This window comes from Lepidothrix coronata, unplaced genomic scaffold (assembly GCF_001604755.1).
Source record: "Lepidothrix coronata isolate B3197 unplaced genomic scaffold, Lepidothrix_coronata-1.0 Scaffold59, whole genome shotgun sequence".
Classification (NCBI taxonomy): Eukaryota; Metazoa; Chordata; class Aves; order Passeriformes; family Pipridae; genus Lepidothrix; species Lepidothrix coronata.
The window spans coordinates 1,682,390-1,704,035 of NW_016690239.1; the positions used below are offsets into that span (position 1 = coordinate 1,682,390).

At 38.4% G+C, this 21,646-nt stretch overlaps 1 protein-coding gene across 11 annotated transcripts in view; it reads left to right on the forward strand.

Annotated features, from left to right (window-relative positions):
- The window catches only part of CACNB2 (calcium voltage-gated channel auxiliary subunit beta 2), a 183,049-nt gene extending 162,644 nt beyond the window's left edge, over positions 1-20,405 (forward strand). For 5 of the 11 annotated variants that reach the window (XM_017817213.1, XM_017817215.1, XM_017817209.1 and 2 more), the window contains exons 10-14: positions 3,307-3,315; positions 11,591-11,742; positions 12,424-12,519; positions 13,738-13,923; positions 18,581-20,405. In XM_017817213.1, the coding sequence (XP_017672702.1) occupies positions 3,307-3,315; positions 11,591-11,742; positions 12,424-12,519; positions 13,738-13,923; positions 18,581-19,072 (935 nt within the window). In that variant the 3' untranslated portion in view covers positions 19,073-20,405. Of the gene's footprint in view, positions 1-3,306; positions 3,316-11,590; positions 11,743-12,423; positions 12,520-13,737; positions 13,924-15,347; positions 15,377-18,580 lie in introns of those variants that run through there. The other 6 variants (XM_017817211.1, XM_017817218.1, XM_017817212.1 and 3 more) reach the window with 4 other exon arrangements.
- Positions 20,406-21,646: the final 1,241 nt, after the last annotated feature.

The window sequence follows — 21,646 nt, forward strand, 5'->3', positions numbered from 1 at the left end:
GAATATTATTCTTTTAATAATTTACAAATTCAAGTTGTGAAAAATAAAGGTTAGGAAGTGATAGTAAGAAGGCTAATTGTGTAGCTTCTTAGTAGCTTTAGGTTTATGTATGCTGTGATTTGGGGCCCCTGGTGGTCTAGTGGTTAGGGTGCAGGACTCTCACCGCTGCGACCCGGGTTCGAGGGGCCCCTGGTGGTCTAGTGGTTAGGGTGCAGGACTCTCACCGCTGCGACCCGGGTTCGATTCCCAGCCCCCGGGCAGATGGAGCTCATCAGCCCTGTAAGGCAATCCATCTAAGAGAAGGTCACTCTAAACAAACCTACGTCCTGAGACCCTCACTGCCACTGTCCAAGCTCACTCGGCCCTGGCAGATGAACCTCAGGATTAAAGGGTGGGCTCAGTTCAGCGCACGCTGTGTCTCACCTAAAAAATCCACTGCGCAGGCTCGAAGGGTAATGACCTTTCCCAAATCTTTGCTTGCGAAGACTGGCCATACATACATGCTGTGATTCAGTCTTTGTTTAAGTGTTTGCACACTACTTTTCCACCAATCCTCTGCCTTAGTTTTCTTGAAAAAAATATACAAACTAATGTGGGGAATTGGAATTTTTCAGTATATTGCTATTTCCCTTATTTCCCCATATTAACTTTGACAGTGTATGGGGCAAGAAACATCAGGAAGGCGAATGAAACTCTCTAAAAACACAACAGGACATTTTCAGTTTATGTTCCTGTTTTGGAAAGGGATTTAAATTTCAGTCTTAAGCGTACTGAGCACTGGTTTATCTCTGTGGTTCATCAGGTGTTAATTCTCTGTTGAAAAATGGGATGACCCCAGTGGGAGGGAGATCTGCTATATCTGATGGCCTGCAAGCTACAGCACTGCAGCACAGTGTGCCATGGGCCTCTCTTCTGAATCTCAGCAGCGGGCACACTCACCCAGGGCCAGCAAGTAGCCCCTTGACACCACTGAAGGCTTAGTGCCAGAGATGACAGCCTTTAAAGCTCACCAAGGCAGTGCAGAGTGTGCCATGTACTGGGGTGACTGCCGGTGCCTCAAGCCAGGGTGGGTCCCAGCAGAGGATGGAAGCACAGAGGGAAGGAGCATCCCCCTCCTTCCCTTCCTGCTGGGTTCCTCCACGCTGACTCCCATCCTGTCACTGGCTGTCGTGGCTTACCAAGTCAGAGATGAGGTGCGGTGCTGAAGGGTGCAAAAGGAGACTCCCTTTTTACTGAATTAACTGAAGAGCCCTGTGCAATAGTGGCTTTTGCTGCTTCTGATACAGAAATGCTGTATAGTATTGGACTAGTTATTTACAGACTTTATAAAGATGGCTATTTTCCCCTCATGTTTTCTGCATGCTTCAAGCATGTTTTTTAGAAGTACTAAGTATTGTAGCTGAAACAGAGATTCAAGCATTGAACCTGTCAACAATAGGGTATGCCATTAAAATCAGCATGTTGCATGGTAATACATTGAGTTGGAAAAGGCAGATGGAAACCAGGTAGTCCTATGGACTACTGGAGCTCCTGTTGGGTACCTTATGAAATACCAGCCTTGTGACTTCTCATTCCCCAGACATCCTCTTATTTTAGGCTCTTCTCTTTGCTGACATTTAACTTCGGAGGTATTCTTGTCATTCCAAGCCTAGCTCAAAGAATTCTTCCCTCCTCTCAGATCAGTACTGATATCCTGTACTGACAGTACCAAGCAGCATCAGGAATGTCCTGAGTCTTAGTACTGGCTTCTAAAAGAAGCTTCAAGGTTATGTTCCATTTTGGAAAAAAGAATCCCCAGAAATCAGGATTTCCATTTCTGAAATGGAGTCCCCCCAAATTATTCATAACCTCTGATTATTCTTTGTAATTCAGTTTTCTATCTGGAAAATATGAATAATTCCAGCTTCTCACCTAACCAGGATGTTTCAAAGTGAAAAATTGTTTTATTGTGTCAATGAAGTACCACCACAGTAAGTTCCATAAAGTAGCCCATAGTTTATTCATTCTCTTTTCAGAGAAAGATTAGAACCATGTGTTCTAAATGAGATCTGAAACACATATTTGACAATGAAGAGAAATTAAATTACTCAATGGCTTCTTTTCAGTGACTGTTTATTATAGCAAATACAGCTCCCCAGAACTGCTTTATGTTAATCCTAATCCCTCCCTCCTTCTAGATTCGATGGGAAACTATTCCTTTACTCACCCGCCTTTGTGAAGTGGTACCTCACGCAGCTAGACAGCCAGGCCACTGATTTATCCCTCACTTATGCTCACATTTGTGACCAGCAGTTTAACTGCAGCAGAGAAGGCTATTTCTTAGACTTTTGAAAATATATTATTGGGTTTTAAGTATTATTTTAATAAGTGTTCTGTCAATTACTTAATATGTTACAAAGGTAATGTGCTTGATATATTAATACCAAATACTTTTTTTCTGAGAAATAAGTAAACCTCTTTTTGAGAACTGTTACCTTATCACCCAATGTAGATCTGTGATATTGTGTATATTGTTCATAATTGTAGATAGCACAGAAAACAGTGAAGTGAGCACTATTATTTGGAACTGATTTAATAGATAACCCAGAATTAATTTCAAAGAGGCAGAGACAAACAATGTGATAACCAGGAGTAGGAATAGCCACGAGGAACTGGATATACAGGATTATAGGGTAGTCTCAATCAGCTTAATGCTACATACACCTATCGACTGACAGTTTGCTTTTGTAATGGAATCAGTTAAAAATAGACTTGGGATTTGAATCATTGGAAACCAATGCTACCACTGCATATCTAGTACAAAATTAATGTTATCAAGAATTTTTAAAAAATAGTGTTTGACTTGTAAAGATTTAGGAGGACAGTACAGTCTTATTCCTCTCCTATGTGAAAGATTGTTTTGTATATAAAGAGAAATGTTTGCTTGTCAATACATGTTTAACATGTGAGATGCTAGAACTAAATTTAAGGAAAGGGCAAATGATTAATTTCTTTAAAAGCCTGGAAGAAATCTGTCATTTTGAACAGAATTTTTTTCTCCAACAAGGTACAGTACATGGTTAAATCTCATTCAACTGAAAATCAGCCCCAGTTGGCTTAGTTAAATTTTTATATGGATACATGCCATTTGCAGAAACTGCTGAACCAGCTTTGTGCTTTTGCTGCATTTCTTTGTCAAAAGAACCCAAGCCTTTTTCTGTGTATGTTACACTTGTTATAACCTTACCTCATGCTGTATGCTTCGTACAAAACCTGATTGTCTTGGCTTTTTCCATTCTTTGCTTCATTAATGCTCTCCTTTTCCAGATGTTTTAGGTATGTATACAAGCTTGCAAATTACTTTTCCTGCTGTTTTGTGTTCAGTGCTTTATTGTACCTCACAGAACCACCGTGTGTTTCTTGCATCTGGCTCACGGATAGACAAAAGCTGATCCTGTACTGTGTTGCTAAGTCTTTCTTTTAAAAAACCTTGCTGGTTTTCCTTATTTATTTTCAAGTAATTCTAAAAACAGAGTTGACATTGACAAGTAAACGCTAAAGATTAGGTATTCTACTGTATACTTCTAAGGTATGTGCACCTAATCTGCATATTCTGACACAGATGTATGAATGTTGATGTAAAATATGTCATCGTGTATGTGTTAAATCAATTGCGGTCACATGCCTGGGAATCTGTTTATTTGCTTTCTCTGTGCACATGCAATAACCTGTCAGGCATTACATGTGCAATTACATACAGTTTGCATGTGCAATTGAGTGCCAACCTTTGGAAAGTTGTCTATAGAAAACGTATAGAGCTCCCATTTACATCATTAGGTTGATATTCCAAAGTTTTGTCTTCTGAAAATGAAATATAAATGCTTGAAGAAATAGTAGTGGATTACCTGTGCAAATTTCAGCCTCATATTTTTTTTTTCTTGATATTTGTGTAAAAAGCCAGTTGAATGCTTGAAAATATGGTAACAATTTATTTGTTTTGTTTTTATATATATGTATGAATACACACTATATATTATATCCATATATGAAATGTTATTATGTCTTCTCCATGTTTGGTAATTTAATGACAGTTGTTTGAAGTAAATGCTTCTCCAACTATAAATCAAAGATAAACTTAAAAGAGTGCTAGCTAGGCCTTATAAAAATCCCTCCTTACTTCCAGAGGCCAGGAAACAGGAATGCAAAACTGGGATTTAACCAAGAGTGTGTTCCAGGATCTAATATAGTTAAAGAAAATAGAAAAGGTGTTCAGTGTGTTGTGGAAAATCCTGATTGTTCCTTTTTTAATTTTATCTTCAAGGTAGCTGGGACAAATGTCCATAACTCTCATTTCCAGGCATTAAATCTTCAGATATTTTAATCTGTTAAACCTAAACCTGCCTTATACCGGAATGCTGTAATTAATATAGCAGATAAGAGGTTTGGGGTTTTCATGAGGATGTAGCTACACTTCTGTTTGCACACAAATGGGGAAAGAGTAGCATGAAGTTCCTGAACCGGTTATAATTTATCAGTCTCACATGTCCCAAAATGCTTTTTTATCCTGCTAGGCCAGCCAAGATTTTCTTAACATATAAGGTCAGAGTTTCCTTAATGAATTCTTTAGGTAGTTCTGGATTAGAAGTTTGGTCCTAACTTTCCAATATTATAACTTGCAAATAAGTTTTTGATACAGTATTGACAAAGTATTTTAATGAAATTTCCTGAGTGTTTTCAATGGATCAAGGGTTAGACTTGATCTCAGAGGTCCTTTCCAACCCGGCTGATTCTATGATCCCATGATATATGGGTGGAAAAAATCTTAATTTCTGTAAATTAGAGATAACTCCCAGCAACATGTTCCTATATTTTATCATAATACTTCACAGAAATATGTGTAATTGGTAATTATATTGAAACAAAACATGCTAGAGACAAAGGAATATAGCAATGTATTAGAATAATTTTTAAGGTTACAGATATCAATATGAAAACCAATATTTTTAGCCAGTTAGCTGTTTGCTTAAAAGCAGAGTACAATCTGCATGCCTTAAAACTATTCACACTGTAGGCTAAATGGATACAGGGTTTTTTTCTTTCTTCTGGGCTCACCAACTGATTAAAAGTTGGTGTCTCTATCCTCATTTTATCCAAGATTATGGGCCTGAGTTGTTTAACCAGAATGCAAAGAAGTCTGGGTTCACTCCTGTTCTCTGGTATGAACTCGTAATTTCCATCCCCATGACAGGGCTATGATCACCTTTAGGATGGTTGTTGGTTGGTCCTACTGAGTCGTACGCACTTTGCATAATAATTAAACTTTCCCTGGAGAAGGAACTGGAATCCATGTGTTTTGCCTCCCACTCTAAGCATCAGGCTGCAGAGTCAGTATCTCTCCCACTCAGTGAATACGCAAATGTTTTGCGAGTGGCACACCATCAGCAGGAGGGGTTGAATAGCCAGTGATAAAGTAGTTCCATATTCTATCTGTGAGAAATGTTGAACATTTTTATTTATGTTTGTTCTGTAAAAAAACAACAGACCTAGGGAACACTTACTTAGTGCCTATGTATGTACCAGAGCTGTAAAAGTCTGTAGCACTGCACTGAGTAATGAGGCACGGTACAAAAATACCCAAGTTAGTGCCAGCCTGATGTGATGATATCCCTTCTGAACTGGGCAGAGAGACTTGCTTGGTCCCCTGGGCAATATAAATTTTAGACTACTTCTTTGCCCAGTTTTACTATCCCAATTACTCCTTAACAGAGTGTAGGGAAGCCTAATGATGGGAGCCGCGCTATGGTACTGCATGGCACCTTCTGGAGCTGCTCCACTTTTGCCTGGCACAGTCATCTCCATCTCAGTGCAGCTCTCCCCTGTGCAGTGCTCAACCACTTATTTCAGCTGCAATCTGCTGATTTCAATCTTTTCCAGTCATAGGCCATTAAAATTTACTTCCAGTTTAAACTTGGCATAAGAAGCATTGTTCCATGAATGCTATTGTTTTGCTAGCCCAGAGAAATAGGGGAGGATGTAGATATTTTTATGTGCTATTTAGCATTTTTAAATGACACTATCTGTTTTATATTTTCACATAATTATAGTATTACATTTCAGGAGATGTTAGTTCATTATAAATAGATGTTGGTTATGCTGAAGTTCCCAAACATGGCATTGTATCTGTCAATACCACTTGGACATGTGTGTGCATTAAAAGCCATCTGAATTCTGCCTAAACTGAGCCTCAGCAGGCAAGAAGAGGAAAACCCTGTTTTCCTGCAGCACCTCACCCCACATCTCCCCTTCAGCAGAGCCCAGACGGGAGTGCCAAGCAGAGCAGCAGACATGCTTCTCTCCTTTCTGCCTTATCCCTTGCAGGAGCCCCATCTGTTAGGCATGAGTAACACATGCAGCCACTTTTCCTGGAAAATATTGTCATCCTCCCACTTCCACCTTCCACTTTTTACATAGCAAGCTAGTGGCTAAGGTATTTGGTGGAGATCAGGGAAATGAAAGCATATTCACTAAACTACATTTGTGTTAGAACTTTGATTAAAACACCTGTAATCCAGGTATCTTTTGTCAAATTGCCTGAGGACTAAGCTGAAGCATTTATTCTCTCTTACTTGCTTGTTTTCCAAGACTTTTTCCTTCTTAGCTGGGTACACTGCAGCGTAGGCTGCAGCTTTCTGCTCCCCAGCACTGGGACGCCCCCACAATGTGGAGTGGGACACACAGTCCTGCCTGGAGACTGCGGGACTGAACCTCCCTGGCTGGGGAAGGAAAGAAACCCTCTGTCCCCTACCCAGTATGATCCCTCTGTTAGCTCCCTGCCTGCCCAGAGCAGCATGGTGCTTGAGGGGAGGAAAGAGGAAGATGAGCAGGAAGAGGCCAAACACTTATGTACGTGTGGGGTTTCTTATTAGCTTGCTCTGATCTGCTCAAACACTGTGTAGTTTACTGGATTACCCTTCGTAGCTTCTTGGCCTCCTCGCTTTGTATAAAGTGAGCACAAATATCTAGTGCAGTCCAGGGTAGCCTGCTGTGGCCAGGTACCTGCATTCTGGTTTACAGCAATACCTAATGTAGACACTCTTGTGATTTTTACAGTGAGCACAAATATCTAGTGCAGTCCAGGGTAGCCTGCTGTGGCCAGGTACCTGCATTCTGGTTTACAGCAATATGTAATGTAGACACTCTTGTGATTTTTCACTCAATATAACCGTGTATACACACACGTTCAAAAATTAAAATTTTAATTCTGTCAGTCAAGCTCATGATTTTCTTCTTAATTGAGACTTGTGTGGGCCCAGCTCAGTAGTTATCGCTTCCTTTTTTTTTTTTCATTTTCATTTTCTTGGATTTCAGGTATGACCTTTATTCATTTCTCAGCAATTTTTTTTTTTTTTTTTGGTGCAAGACAATCTACATGCTTTTAAGGAATAAAAACCACATTTCTTTCTTTTGCCTTGATTGTGAATTTGAGAGGTTGCCTTAAACTTCTCATTATTCTAGTTATATTCATGGAATTTAGTAATTAGTTATTTTCAAGCAACTGTGTTTGTATAAAAGACTTAGTATAAGAAAAATCATGGCAACTGATGCTGTTCTCCTTAATTTACGAAATTATTTGAAAACCCTTTGTACAAGGTGCTGCTAATCATTTTATATGGCATAGATTGACTTAGGTGAGTTCTTTTCATGCCGTATGTTTGTAGTATCAGGAGCCCCGTTTAAAAAACTAGAATGCTTTGTCTCTGTAGCTGTTGCAATCCAAGCAACAATTTACATATCCAAGCAATAATTTACATATCTGTTTCTATGAACAAAACAGAGCCACTGATACCATAGACAGTAGCCAAGGTCAAATTAAATAGGATATAAAAGTCATACTGTGCACAGTTGACAGTTTGTGAACCTCACTGCTCCTTGCGAAGACCAAAGTCTCTTTGCTGCTATTAAGCAATATTTTGTGGTTCTAATTTGGCCTTTGCATGTCCATTTTGTGTCTCGTCCCTGCCATGAAACTTCCAGAGTCTTCCTAAAACAAAGTGCTGACATAGCCACTGCACTGTCAAGCTGAGTGTCCCAGTGACTCCTGGCTGCTATGGATGCTTTCAGCCCAAGTCTAAAGGAGGGTTGTGTTTCTCCAACTGTGGAGCATAGAGAATGTTCTTTTACCATGGCATTATATAAGTGACTCTAAATTCCACCATAGTTCACCATGTTATTAGTGAATTGACATAGATAAAATGCAGTGTTGTTGTGTCTTTGCCTTTACTTCAGGTGAGATTATTGTAATGAACTGTTAAAGACTTTTGCTTGAAATTCACTTGTAAGGTCCACCTGGTGTAAAGAATATTTGTCTGCCCCCATAATGGGATAAGCCCTTTACTAGTGCTCTCATTGTACTGAATTTCATTTCAAGGTGCAGTAAGGATATTGAGAATTAATATTTGGAAATAAGTTTAAATGTGCTATATTTAAAGATGTCTGGGAGATGTGTACTTACTGTTTCTTAGAGTTGTATGGGATAATTAGTTACATGCTCCTGTCATTTAAAATATGTTTGCTTTCTGGTTACTAAGGAGGCCATATGAAATAGATTGTAAGGGTGACTTCAAAATTTGATAGCTAATTTCTGGGTTTGAGTGTTGTAGCTGGGCTGCCAGCATTTCACAATGGTTGTCATAGTAGATCTAATTATTTTTATGCCTCTCATGATTTGCAAATACAATTTATTGGCGTTTAATGTTATAAGTTCACTCCAGTTATGCCTCTCCAGTACATAAGAAGGGACATTATTCTAAATAGACAGTATTCATGGAGGTGGGAAGATTGCAAAGCTATTGCTGTGCTGCTTTGAAGATACCCCTCTGTCACTGTTCTCAGCTCCCTATTTTAACTATCAGTGACATTTGTGTTACTATCCCCAGATGACATTTCGAGTTCTTTGCTTACTTTGGGCAAACGTCTGAGAGAAGATCTGTGCTGAGTGTCTTGTTGTGAAGGAATCTATGGGTATAGAATTAGGTTTTTGAGAGATGTTACTAAAGAAAGATGAAAACCAAAGCTATAGCAGTAGATAAAGTCTTTGTCATCTAAAAAGAGAAGCTACTATTATGTAAGTAATTGGCACAATCTTATGTGTAAAACTAGAATTCAAAGAAGATTTCAAGTGAAATGAAAGTTTTTCCAGATGCTGAAGAAGTGCTCTAAGGAAGAGGAGATAGGGACCTCTTCATCAGTCTCTGGCATTTTTCCCATCCATTCTTGAGTGGAGAATAGAGGCACATATATCAGTTCACCAATCACGCAGTGTAGTTCCTTGACCTTCTCTCCTACATTCAAGTTTAGAAAAATAAGTACTGAAATACTTTTTAGTCGATGAAAAAGATATCTCTCCATCTTCAGAGTCAAGTGGAAACTATTGGTTCACAGAGCCATAGTTACCTGCAGTTATTGCCCTGGGTATATTTCACAATAGAACATATCCTGAGGGCCTGCTCTGGCAAAGGGTGATTCAAAAAGTAAATCAGGAAATCTAGTCCACAGAGATGTGTTCTATAGTGGCAGAAAAGTGCTTCCAGCAGTGTAGCAAATACTGCTATCCCAGAAAAAATTATGATACAATGGCATAGAGGCAGATTTTGCTGGTTATAAATTGTCTTGAACAAGGGTTTTTTAGCAGTCTGGAATGGTCTTAAAATGATACATTAACTGATATTGTTATACTGACTGAAGTGTTGAGCCTGGTTTGAAATTGCAGGAAAGGAATCCAAACTTGTCATCAGAACAGCATGACAAGTTATCTCTGATATGTTTATTCTAGTTGTCATTTGGACTTAAATTAGGCATAGATTATTGACTGTCTTCTACCAAAACTCTGAGACAACAGTGTTCAGTGACTTCAGCAGTATTTCTACACAGCAAAGTTGCAGAAAATGTAATCATGAATGTGCCAAGAACCATCAGTTCTCCCTTAAAAAATGTGGTCCTAATTTAGATGCAGCTGGGCCACAGTGTTTCCAGTGACCAGCAGAAAAGCATGCACTAATGCTTTCCATATGCCATGCACACCTCACGATGTTTGCTGTTGTAAATGACTGATTGGCATGTACTCACCTAAAACTGGAGATAACTACAAACATTTGGAAGTGACCTCTAATAGATCCAAAACAGTGTCAACCTCCTCCAATGAAGGATATCATATATAGATTTTTCTGGTGACCATTTAGAGGTTACTTCATTTATAAAATGACCATAGCAATCACCTATTGATCTGGAACCAAAACACTGAGCTAAACTAGCTGGGATGCCTTGCTCTCTCTTGGAAATTTTGCAGCCTTATTATGGTACCTGATTTATTCAGTTGCTATTCTAAGATATCAAAAATCGATCTCTTCACATGTCTTGAAAGAGACCCTCTCTAATCACATAGATTGTGTTTCCAAGCAAAAGTAAAGCTTTTGCCAGTACAATGGATAAAAGGCTGATAGTGTAATTTCAAGAAACTCTCTATTAAGTTTTTGGTATCTCTTATTGACCTTTAAGTTTCTGTTGGTTGTCTTCTAATATTTACCTTGAATGGGCAAGATATCTAATCTGATTTTGGTTCATGAAGCGTGCACGACCTTTAAAGGGAAACCTTTATGAATTACTGCCTTGTCTACCTGATGACTTTCTTTGCAGACTTGCACAAATCACCCAGCTTCTGTAATTTCTCAGCCTATAGCAAAATTTGAGCAGGAAAATGTGATTCCATTTCAAGGATGATTTTGCTATTACAAGATTCAGTTTTGTTTCATTGGGGAATGAAGACAGTTTCTACACCACTTGTGAAAGTGGATGCAGCCCATCTGTCTTGGAGAGGTTTGTCCTGAAAAGTACTGCCAATCAGACAGGGTGCTGAGGAGCTGAGAGCATGACTACCAGAAGAAGAGAAGATTTTTCTCTGGGAAAATCACCTTTCCAGATCTTCTGGGGTTGTGAGGAAGACACCATAGCATTATTTGGATTATTGAGTTATTTCTCCTGAAAAAGTGTTTTACACATAATAATCAAAATTTTTACTGAGGCTACTATATGAAGGAAACTGTTTTCCAGAGCTTTGATAAGTTGAAGTAAATGGAAAAACATGAGTTTCTGCTAATATAGGCACTTCAGTACTTCCTAATGCCTATCTCAGGCACTCCAGTTTGAGCGAACTCGTTACTGCATAAGATTAAAGTCTGAACTGAAATTATTTACATGTAGGAAATTTGTGACATAGTAAGATTACTGTTTGATACAGCAGGCATTCATACCTCTTTTTTTCTTACATACATGGTCCGAGGTTTTGTAAGAAGGCACTAACAGTATCTCTCCAGTCTGGAATGGCAGGAATCGGTGAGGTGAAAGAGGCCCGCTGTGCTGCCTGCCAGGCAGCAAACCAGGGATGAAATGCTCTCATTAATGTTGCATTCATTGCTGTAGTGGGCCAGGGACATGCACAGATAACAACTCCTGCAAGCAGAGGAGGAGCAACACACCAGTTTACAACATTTTTACATTTCTTCAAACTAATCACCTCTTAGTATTTTTGTAACTCTAATTTTCTATTTCTCTGCAGCTGAAGTTCAAAGTGAAATTGAACGGATTTTTGAATTAGCGAGGACACTGCAGTTAGTAGTGCTTGACGCTGATACCATTAACCACCCAGCTCAGCTAAGCAAAACCTCTCTGGCTCCCATTATTGTATATGTAAAGATTTCTTCTCCTAAAGTAAGTATTGTAGTCACTTTCATGCTCTTTCAGTATTTTTTTAATTTTATTTTTTGGTCTTAAGTTCAGATAATCACGTGTCTTCACTCAAGTTCAGAGGCTACATATTGTTATTGCTTCTCTTTGGATGGTGAAGTATTACTAATCAAAAAGGTATCTCAGATCTAGTGTTACCAAGATCCATTTTGGAAAAGATGCTGTAGCTCCAATGGGCTTTTTAATTGAGATTGCACTTTTAGTTAAGTAATGCTAATGATTTGTTGAATCAAAATAATACAGAAATGAAAGAAACATTTTCACAGGATTGCTAAACTGTAACATCTTTCATTCCTTGAAAAAACCATGCACAGACCTTGCGAAGAGGCATTTGAAAGAAAAGAATGAATTTGTGGGAAGAGAACTCAGGAGATCATTTAAAAAAATTCAACTTAGAAAAAAAAAATAGAAGCAGCAGAGCAAAGTAGGAGGGGGACCTTTTAGTGACTGTAACAAAAAGATGTCTGGAAGTTAATGAAAATTAGCTCATTCTGGATTAAAGAGCATGGGAAATGTTCCTGAAGCCAGCAAATTAAGATTTTGCTCTGCTCAAGTGAGCAGTTTAAAATGTAAACATTTTAAGTGGTTATATATGTACATGAAGTCTGAACTTGGTCACTTTCATTAATGTCTTACTTTTCACAGGTTTTACAGAGGTTGATAAAATCTCGAGGGAAATCTCAGGCCAAACACCTTAATGTTCAGATGGTGGCAGCTGATAAACTGGCACAGTGTCCTCCCGTGAGTTACTGTTAATTTATGTCTTGTCTTTGAAAGGTGCCTTTCTTTTCAAGCACAAGGTTTATTACATAATTTTCAGGAATGTTTGCCCTCTTCTGGCCATTCTTCACTATTGCTTTTTTGCAGAATGCCTCCTGAGGGCTCCAGGCTCATCACAAGGGTGCAGGGGAGAAAAAAAGTCCTAGTCACAAGCAGTTATTAGGATGTGTGCTGATACATTCATGCTTCAATAAACTGAATGTTTGTTTTACTTGACAATTTTAGGGTGTTTTTGGCCTAAAATTGAACCCTCTCAGTGACTATGCTTTATCTCTGGTAGTTTAGGATAAGACCAATGTTTTCAGTAGCTCCCCTGGGGCATATATCACCATGGCCACTACTGTTGATGTTCTTGGTCACAGTTTTGGCAAAGAGCTGAGGGGTACCTGAGAGCTCTGCAGTTCTTCTGGTGATATGCACTGAAGTTAATTCTCTCAATTTCCACCATAAAGCAGAGGTGATGAGACCCCAACTGTTTTTTAAACATGACATGCATTGCTACCGGCATACTCAGCTGTCAAGAGTATGGGTAAGAGACCAGAAAATGAAGGTTCAGTTCAGTGACCTTCACAGAGACCTGCACAGGCCCTCAAAGAAGCCTTCTGGCTCCCTGACCAGGGAGGAAATAGAGGAAACTCACCTCCTAACTTCAGAAGCCTAAAATTAGACCATGTGCCTAGTATTTGTACAACACTTGGAAACTGAAGTATCTGTATTACTTGTGTTTCTTACTGTTGTTAGTTATTGGTCTTAGTTTGTCTTAGTGTTCTCTTAGTTATTCTAGATATAGGGAGTGATCCCTTTTCTTGCCGTTTCATTTTTTTCCTATAGCTAAATTCTTCAATATTTAACACTTCTTTCTGTATATTTGAGTTTTAAGATTTGTTCAAGCTGCTTCTTCATGTCTTCATTGACTGTTTGTGCATTACTAAGTGGAAGTCATGAGGACTTGTTTTGGCAACATTATTGCTAGTTATGATTGCTGTCTTTTGTATCAATTGCATTCAGAAAAACAAAAAACAAACAACAACAACAACAAAACCAAACAAAAAAGGTAAAATATCTTAATACAGTACTAGAAATGTGGTTCATTTTTGATGAATGGAAAGTGTGGTCAATGTCTCTAGCTGATGTCCCTTTAGCTGGTGATTATTCTCACTATAACCTCTCCTTTATCAGGAAATGTTCGATGTAATTCTTGATGAGAACCAGCTTGAAGATGCTTGTGAACACCTTGCTGACTATCTGGAAGCCTACTGGAAGGCTACACATCCACCTAGCAGCAATCCTCCTAACCAGCTTCTCACTCGCACACTTGCAACAGCCACTCTTCCTATTAGCCCAGGTCCAAATATTAATTTACAGGTACAGTTTTTATACTCTCTCTTCTTTTTTTTTTTCTGTCAACTTCTTCCTCTTCCAAAGCACAGTGATAGGCTGATACTAGAATATGCTGGATATGTTTCACTGTTGTTGATAGAGTAAGAGCTTTTTCAGTGAACATTCAACCATTTTCAGTATAAAAGGCAAACACAAGCATGCTATTGTTATTACTATTGTATTCATAGTAGCATGTGTTTGTGTACTGACCAGGGGGCTGGTTTTGATTTCAAGGACTTAGCCAGCCTGACTGAAAACATATGTTGATGTGAAGTGGAATACTTCAGGTTTTATTGTGCCCAGGACACCACTGTGCCAGTAATATTTGTACCAGCCACAAGCATTTTTGTAGCTGGTCATATGTAATCCAGTCAGAGAAATAAAAATGGGCTAATACTATGCACATTACAGCCTCTGGTAACTCTCTGACTGATGGACAGACTATTGCTAATAGGCAAATCCCAGCCCCAGAGACCCTACATGACAAATTGGGTTATGTACAGAGCAGATCCACAAATTTTGGAGGGAAATCTGTTCCAGTCTTCCCATAGGCTATAGAGTTGTAGAGGCTGAGAATGACTGACTCTATTGGTAAAGTCTCAAGGTCAAAGTGGCCCTTCTAGTGTTTCCTTTGTTCTTTTATTCACTGGCCACTGCTGTGAAAAGTACATATTTCCTTCAAGCCAAACTCTGACATAAAACTTGAGTCCTGCTGCACATGTTGTGCAGAAAGACCTTGAAAGGCAATATGTTCTGAACAGGGAGGACGCTGTCTAGCGAGCTGGGAAAAATAGACATTATTCCCACCTCTACACTGATGTGCCCACTGATATGGGCATATTATGTCCCCTCTATTCTCCTTCAACTTTTTGTTTGTGTAATTATATTAAGGTGCTCAGCATAAGGAGATGCTTTCATTTGTATATTTGTTGCATGGCATAAAATGAGGTCTTTAAAGATGATACTTAAATAGTGAGTGTTGCCTTGAGGCTGAGAAGATCACAGTGGGGGTTATAATACATCTGTCCCAGATAAAATAATGGCTAAATACATCTAAATTTCTACCTGAGTTCCATATATGCCCATAAATTACATACATATGCAAGTTGCAATTCATAACTTTGGCTAAGAAAAAAGCCTCCTTTTAGAAAATCAAAGAAAAAAAATGTATCTGCACCCCAATTAAAATACAAAAAAAATGGTGGGGTTTTTTGTTATGGTCTTGCAAAATCATTTTTTGTGTCAAAGAATTTCCCATTAGAAAACCATAGACTTTACGGGTTTGTTCTTTAACAAGAAAAATTTCTCTAGCCACCTTGAAGGGTATCTCCTTCTCTTGCTTTCAAAAGCAGTTTTAGGAAAAGAGACTGTAAGCTATAGTTCATTTCTGCCTTTTTTTCTGTCCTCAGAGCTGAAACACCCTGAAAAAATTGTGAGCTGGAAGAATTTCTGAGTATGAAATTCAGTTTTATTGTGTGCAGGCTTGCTAGATAAACTTTTTTTTTGCTTTGTAAACTTTTTAATTATTTTGCTCAAGTTTTTTTATGCCTTTTGGATGTGGATTCATAGTTCACTTACTCATTTTATTAACCACGTTCTCTGGAGGAACTATTACAAGAGTTTTAATAACACTTTTCTGAATGTTGTGCTATCTCCTTACAAACTAACATTTTTATTTTAAGGACTAAAAATGAGAGTGTATTTGCAGTGTCACAGTTTGTTTGTAGGTCTACTAATACAGAAGTGTGAATCAACAGGGGTGCCTTATGGAACACAGAACTTTTACATTGTTTTGGTTTCATTTTCCTATGATACATCTTCAGCTGACATCTAAAACCTGAGCCAGTCACTGTCTTGGCACAGAATGGTTTTATTTCCTTATCATGGTGGCATAACCCATTCTCTCAACAGTGTTAAGATCCTCTATTTAGAGAATTTGAAGTCTCTGTCTGTGCTGTTTTTGTGGACTGCTCTGCTGGGAAAGGCCAAACCACCAGCTGTTTAGCCTGGAGGAGCCACATCTGCACTGCAAAGCATTGGAGTCATCCTCCCCCAAGTCCAATGCAGTGCCCCTTTGCCATGAAACATACTTGTTTTTCGTGATTTTTCAGTCCTGGGTGTACATTGTAAAGAAAGATTTGTGTTGCCAGCTGCCAGAGTCGTGTTTTTATAGAATGATCCTGACTGTGTTGCATGGCACGAGGTGCTTGAAGGTGTGAGGCCTCCTGGGACTGTTTGAAATTAAATCAGCAAAGACCATACACCTCCTGTCCACCTGATGGAGAGCTTTGCAGCAAACTCTTGTGGAAATTGTTGACTGATTCCAAAAAGACTGGAGCAACCTCACACACACACGGTGCAGGCGATCAGGGACCACTGCATGGAAATAGGGAACAAGGCAAATTCACTTGGTGGACACAGACTTCTCTCTCCTCTTTCAGCACTCCTTAAACTTCTTTCTAAGAACCTCTACTTTGAAATTACAGCCCAAATAATGAAATAGGCTTATCTCAAACTTTCTCCATTTTAGACAAAAGGCCTTATGAGACTGGGCCATAAAATTCCAGCACAGCAGAATCTAATCCAAATCAGAGCCCTAATGTGGTTATGAACCACAAAGCCAGACTCTAATCCAGATTCAAACATTACCTGTTCAGTGTCCCTGTAACATTTATGGGCAAGTGAATTTGCCCATAAAATCCAACAGCCCTACACTATTTTGAAATTGCAGGTACTGTCTAAATTCATTCCTTATGTTCCTTCACATGTACTCATCATAGCAGAAAAGATGCATCTGAGCTTGTAAAAGTAGCACTGTGTTCAAAGCAGGTTCACATTTTGCATTTGCTCTCAAACCACAGCAATGATGGCTTTTAGTAGTCCTGATCATATACAGGTAAATACATATGTGTCATTTGACCATATGAGAATGAGAGGGTTTCATATGTATACCAAATTTATGTGCCTTAAAAACAGTCATGGTGATGAACTGATAAAAATTGTGTTTACACATTGAAACAGGCACTGCTTTGGACTCTTTCACTTTTCACTTGATTTCATTTACAGTTCACCTCTGTTGAGTCACTTCATTTCACTTTGAACACATCTATTCATGTTTACAATTACTACATTCCTTTCTGGCAAATCAGAATCATCTTGAGAATCATAAGAACAAGAAAAAACAAGAAATTTGATTGCTGTTCCTGTTACCTTGCTCTCATCTATACCATTTTTTTCAAATTAGGAACACACGGAATAAGCCATCTAGTTGCTGGAAAGTTTACAGAATAAAATGCTTTCTTAGAAAATTAAAATTGGTCAAATTTATCAAATTGCTGATTTGAAATATGTTGCTTTTTATAAGTTTCTGATGAAATACAGATTTTTTTCCTGTCCAATTTCCTGTCATTTTACTTTTTGGGTTCCTAGAAAACCCACCTTCCAGGATCTGTGGCTGAAGGACAAAATTTTCTAGCTCTTTTCCAGAAGACAGAAGGAAGATATGTTCATTAACTTTTCTGGAGGCAATCCTTATTTTTAGACAACTCTGAATATAGAAGGGCAAACTTTAGCCTAACTTCGGTAAATTCAGAGCAGTCTCACAAACAAATGCCTCTGTTAAAACCTATTTTAATTTTGTGCCAGCAGGGATGATTTTGTCTTGACATTCTTCACCTTTTATGAAAAGGATAATTCAATTTCAACATAAACTATTTCTTAAAATTGTTGCGATTAAGCTTGAGAAGTCTTTGGCTGTGGCTTGGCAACAAAAGCTGGTTAATGTAATGAAACCCCCAGATGAGTTAAATAATGTCACTTGTTCGTTTTGCAGTGATTTCAAAGCATTATGCGGGTGAAGAGTAGGTTTATTACCTGGTAATTTTTATTTAAGTCTTTTAATAGCAGTTGTGTGTTAGGAAATTCTGTATGTGATAATATCACTCTCCTCCTGCTTTTCTTGGCAATGGTCTATATTCTCAAGCTCTAAAAATTATAAGGTCAAAGTTTAATTTTTCATTACCATGAAGAAATGAAATGATTGCTGAGAAAACAAAAGGTCAGTGATACTATTAGTATCATAATACAAACTTTATTCATACCAGATTCAATTGCTTTTTTTTTCCTAAAAAAATAAGTTTTTCTAAAAGAGCCAAGGTTTTGTACTTTGGTTCTTCGGTGTAATCAACCTCCTAAGCCCACTAAAATCACTTTCCCATAGTGGCTGTTTCCAAGCGGATATCTGTAAACTCTCGACTGATACCTGCCCTTTCCTGGCATGATATGTCCTCTCTAATTTTTCTGCAGTTTATCTTGTTTCGTATGCTCTCTTTTTGTTTGGAGGGCGGTGGCACTTACTGCTAACTGGAATAGTCGGAAACATCACAAGAGACGTGAAAGTGTCATAGAATAACCCAAGTGCCACCCTCCATTCTGATGAGAGTGAAAGGAATCGTTTGTATTATAATACTGAATTTTCAGTAAAAGTTGAATTCTAATGGGTTTTTTTCTAGTTTAGATTCAAAGTGGATTGTTGTGTACTCGAATTTTATTGGTTTCATGGTACTTTCTAGTTGAATTTGATATTGGAGAAAGTTTTTCAGTGTGTACCTCATGTACATGAACTTACTGCTGGTTCTGATAGCAGGGATCTCAAGGAGACCAGAGGAATGACCATTCGGTCCCTGAACGCAGTGGTTCACAAATTGAAGAGGAAGCAAGAGTTGAACCCATCAAGAAATCCCAGCACCGCTCTTCCTCAAGCCAACACCACAACCATCGCAGTGGTGGTAGAGGCCTTCACAGGCAAGAAACTTTTGACTCAGAAACACAAGACAGCAGAGATTCAGCTTATGTAGAGCCAAAGGAGGACTACTCACATGACCACGGTGACCACTATGATTCTCACAGGGATCATAATCACAGAGACGAGTCCCATGGGAGCAGTGATCACAGACACAGAGAATCAAGGCATCGCTCAAAGGAGAGGGACCGCGAGCAGGACCACAATGAATGCAACAAACAGCGTAGTCGTCATAAATCAAGGGACCAATATTGTGACAAGGATGGGGAAGTGATATCGAAAAAACGTAATGATGCGGGAGAATGGAACAGGGATGTTTACATCCGTCAGTAACTTTTGCCTCTGGCAGTCTTGTGTTTCTTTGAAGTCTTGTAACAATGGCCCTTGAAAATATCTTTGGGTTCTTCATTGCAGAACACATGGTATCCTTCTGTATGCTGATTTGTATTGCTGTTGCTTGCATAGCAATAGCATGAAATAGAATATTCATATACTTATTTTTTTGGTTAGTGCTATATGAATTAGTGTGGTACAACTGAAGAGTTCCTGATGTTGTACTATGACATTTTTCAAGCTGTTTTTGGTAGCTGCCACTTGAACAATATCTGTTGCCATCAAGGTGTTGTTAGTGTTTTTTAAAAAAAAGGTACATTTGATGTTTAATAACTTCCCGTGTATTCAGCAAGCCAAGATCAGCACATAAAAGAATCTAAAACTTTTTGTCTGCTCTGATTTTTAATTTGTATGCACTTGATTTGCATATTGATTTAAGCACCACTCTGTCGCTTGTACCTCTGGTGGTCTCCATATGAAGACAGAATTGTCTTGCCTTACACACAGGGGATCATGGAGTCAAAATCTATTTTCTATGTACTGGTACTGTGTACTGTATATACAGTTTATAAATGTTATTTCTGCAGACACCTTCTTACTATATAAGTTTGATCACACTGTTTTAGAGTCCTAATGCCAAGTCAACAGATTTGCTTTTGAATTACTGGCAACTGGAACTAGCCTCACTTAGGAAATCTGTAACAGTGTTCAATCTAAATACTTCTTCTTCTGTAGCAGAAAGCTTATACTTATTGTAAATACGGATGAGTGCTTGAGATAAAGGGTGTAACTCTTTTACCTTATGCTGTCCTTGCAAACCCAATTTTGCATTTCAAGGTTATGGTAAAGATAATGACTTACCACTATAAATTATTCTTCTCTGTTCAGGTCACAAGATTGCAATGGGCACAGCTTAATTTTTGTTCTATTGTCAGTATACTAGAGCACACATGTTGGAGGCGTGTATGTGAGTGGTGGGTGGTGGATGGGCGTACGTGTGCATGTGCACATTAGGCAGTGAAGTGTGAGAATCTACTGAAGAAAACAAAGGTTACTCAACAGCCCAAAAAGTCTGCTTCTTCATTCTGTCTGTTAATTTAAAAATCCAAATTGCAGTCAGGGAATATGAGGGAGTTTACTGACCCAAGTAACTGGGAAAGTAGAAATCTGCTGGCTCTTTGTTGAGACTTCGGGAGAGCAAAAACAGGCAAATGTTACTGTGAGTTTCACTGGAAATGTAAAATCTTTGTTCTAGAGTATTTGTTTTAGCAAGAAAAGTTTACACAGCTTGTGGAGAGATATTTTGTTGGAAAATAAATTTTTGTAGCTTCTCCACTTTTTCTACACTTGCCAATTCCTCTGCATTCCCACTCTGCAGCCAGCTCACTGCTTTTCCTTCACCTAAGATGTTGTGCTGCTGGTGAGAGTATAGAAAAATGACTGTGACAAAATGCTTTGTTAGGAGCTTTCTAGAGAAAATGCATTGAAATCAAAGGGAGTGAACAGTTTGTTTTGCATTGAACACCTGTTGCACTGGTAAGTGGGGGCAAATTCACTATTATTTTTGACTCCAGGTTCCATACCCTTGCCTAGTGTAAAAGCTGTTCTGCATCACATATAGTCTTTGTAGTACTTGTATGAATGAAATACTTTTTGTATTTCCCTGTAAATAGCACGTTATATAAAGACTGTAGTGCGATAATAATTAAAGTAGCTGGAAGTTCTTTTTATTTATTATTTAAATTCTGGGAATATCAGCATTGCCTGATTTTGAATATCATTTTAGTGAAATGGATAAGATATATGGCAGGTGCATGTTTTCTCCAATCTCCTATCTCAGCATCCAAGTAATTCAGTTTAACTCCTTTAAACGTACTCTGTCCTTCCTCTCCCTCTCCCACCCCTCTCCCTGATGCTTTATAAGCATTTTTTACAACAACCTGAGAGTAAGAAATTCTGCTGTCAGATATCTGGCCATTCCTCCCAGCGCTGCTGACTCTTGTGGTTATTCAAGGGTAGGTTTTGGCTCAAAGCATGAACTATGGGGAACACAAGGAAAAGGGTTATTTTTCTAAAAATAAAATTCTCATCATTTTTCTAAACATCACTATATGACTTTGTAGACAAAGGAAGAATAGGTAAGTAGATCTGTTGTATTAGTAAATGGATATATAAGAGTACATAAACAGTGGCTTTTGATACAAGAGAATTTTCAGGGTATCTGTGAAAAATAACATTGCAAGACTTTGTTGTTTGAATCATATCAGATCATGTGTAAGTGGGAAGAGAAGTTATATTGTCTTGCTCTATATTGCCTGGCTTTAGCTAATTTACCAGCTTCAGTAAATGCTGTTGCTCTCTACAACTCATGATGGCTATGTCCTCTAAGAAGTGATTCCACTTCAATACCTTGAATATTTTGTTCTTTTTCTGTTGGGTTTTTGGTTTGTTTTGGGGTTTTTTTGTGGGTTCTTTGTTTGTTTGTTTGTTTGTTTTTACTTTTGCTCCAGAGAGTATTTATTTTTCACCTTTCTTAAAGTATTTTTAAGGAATATTTGGCAGAATTTCAAAGCA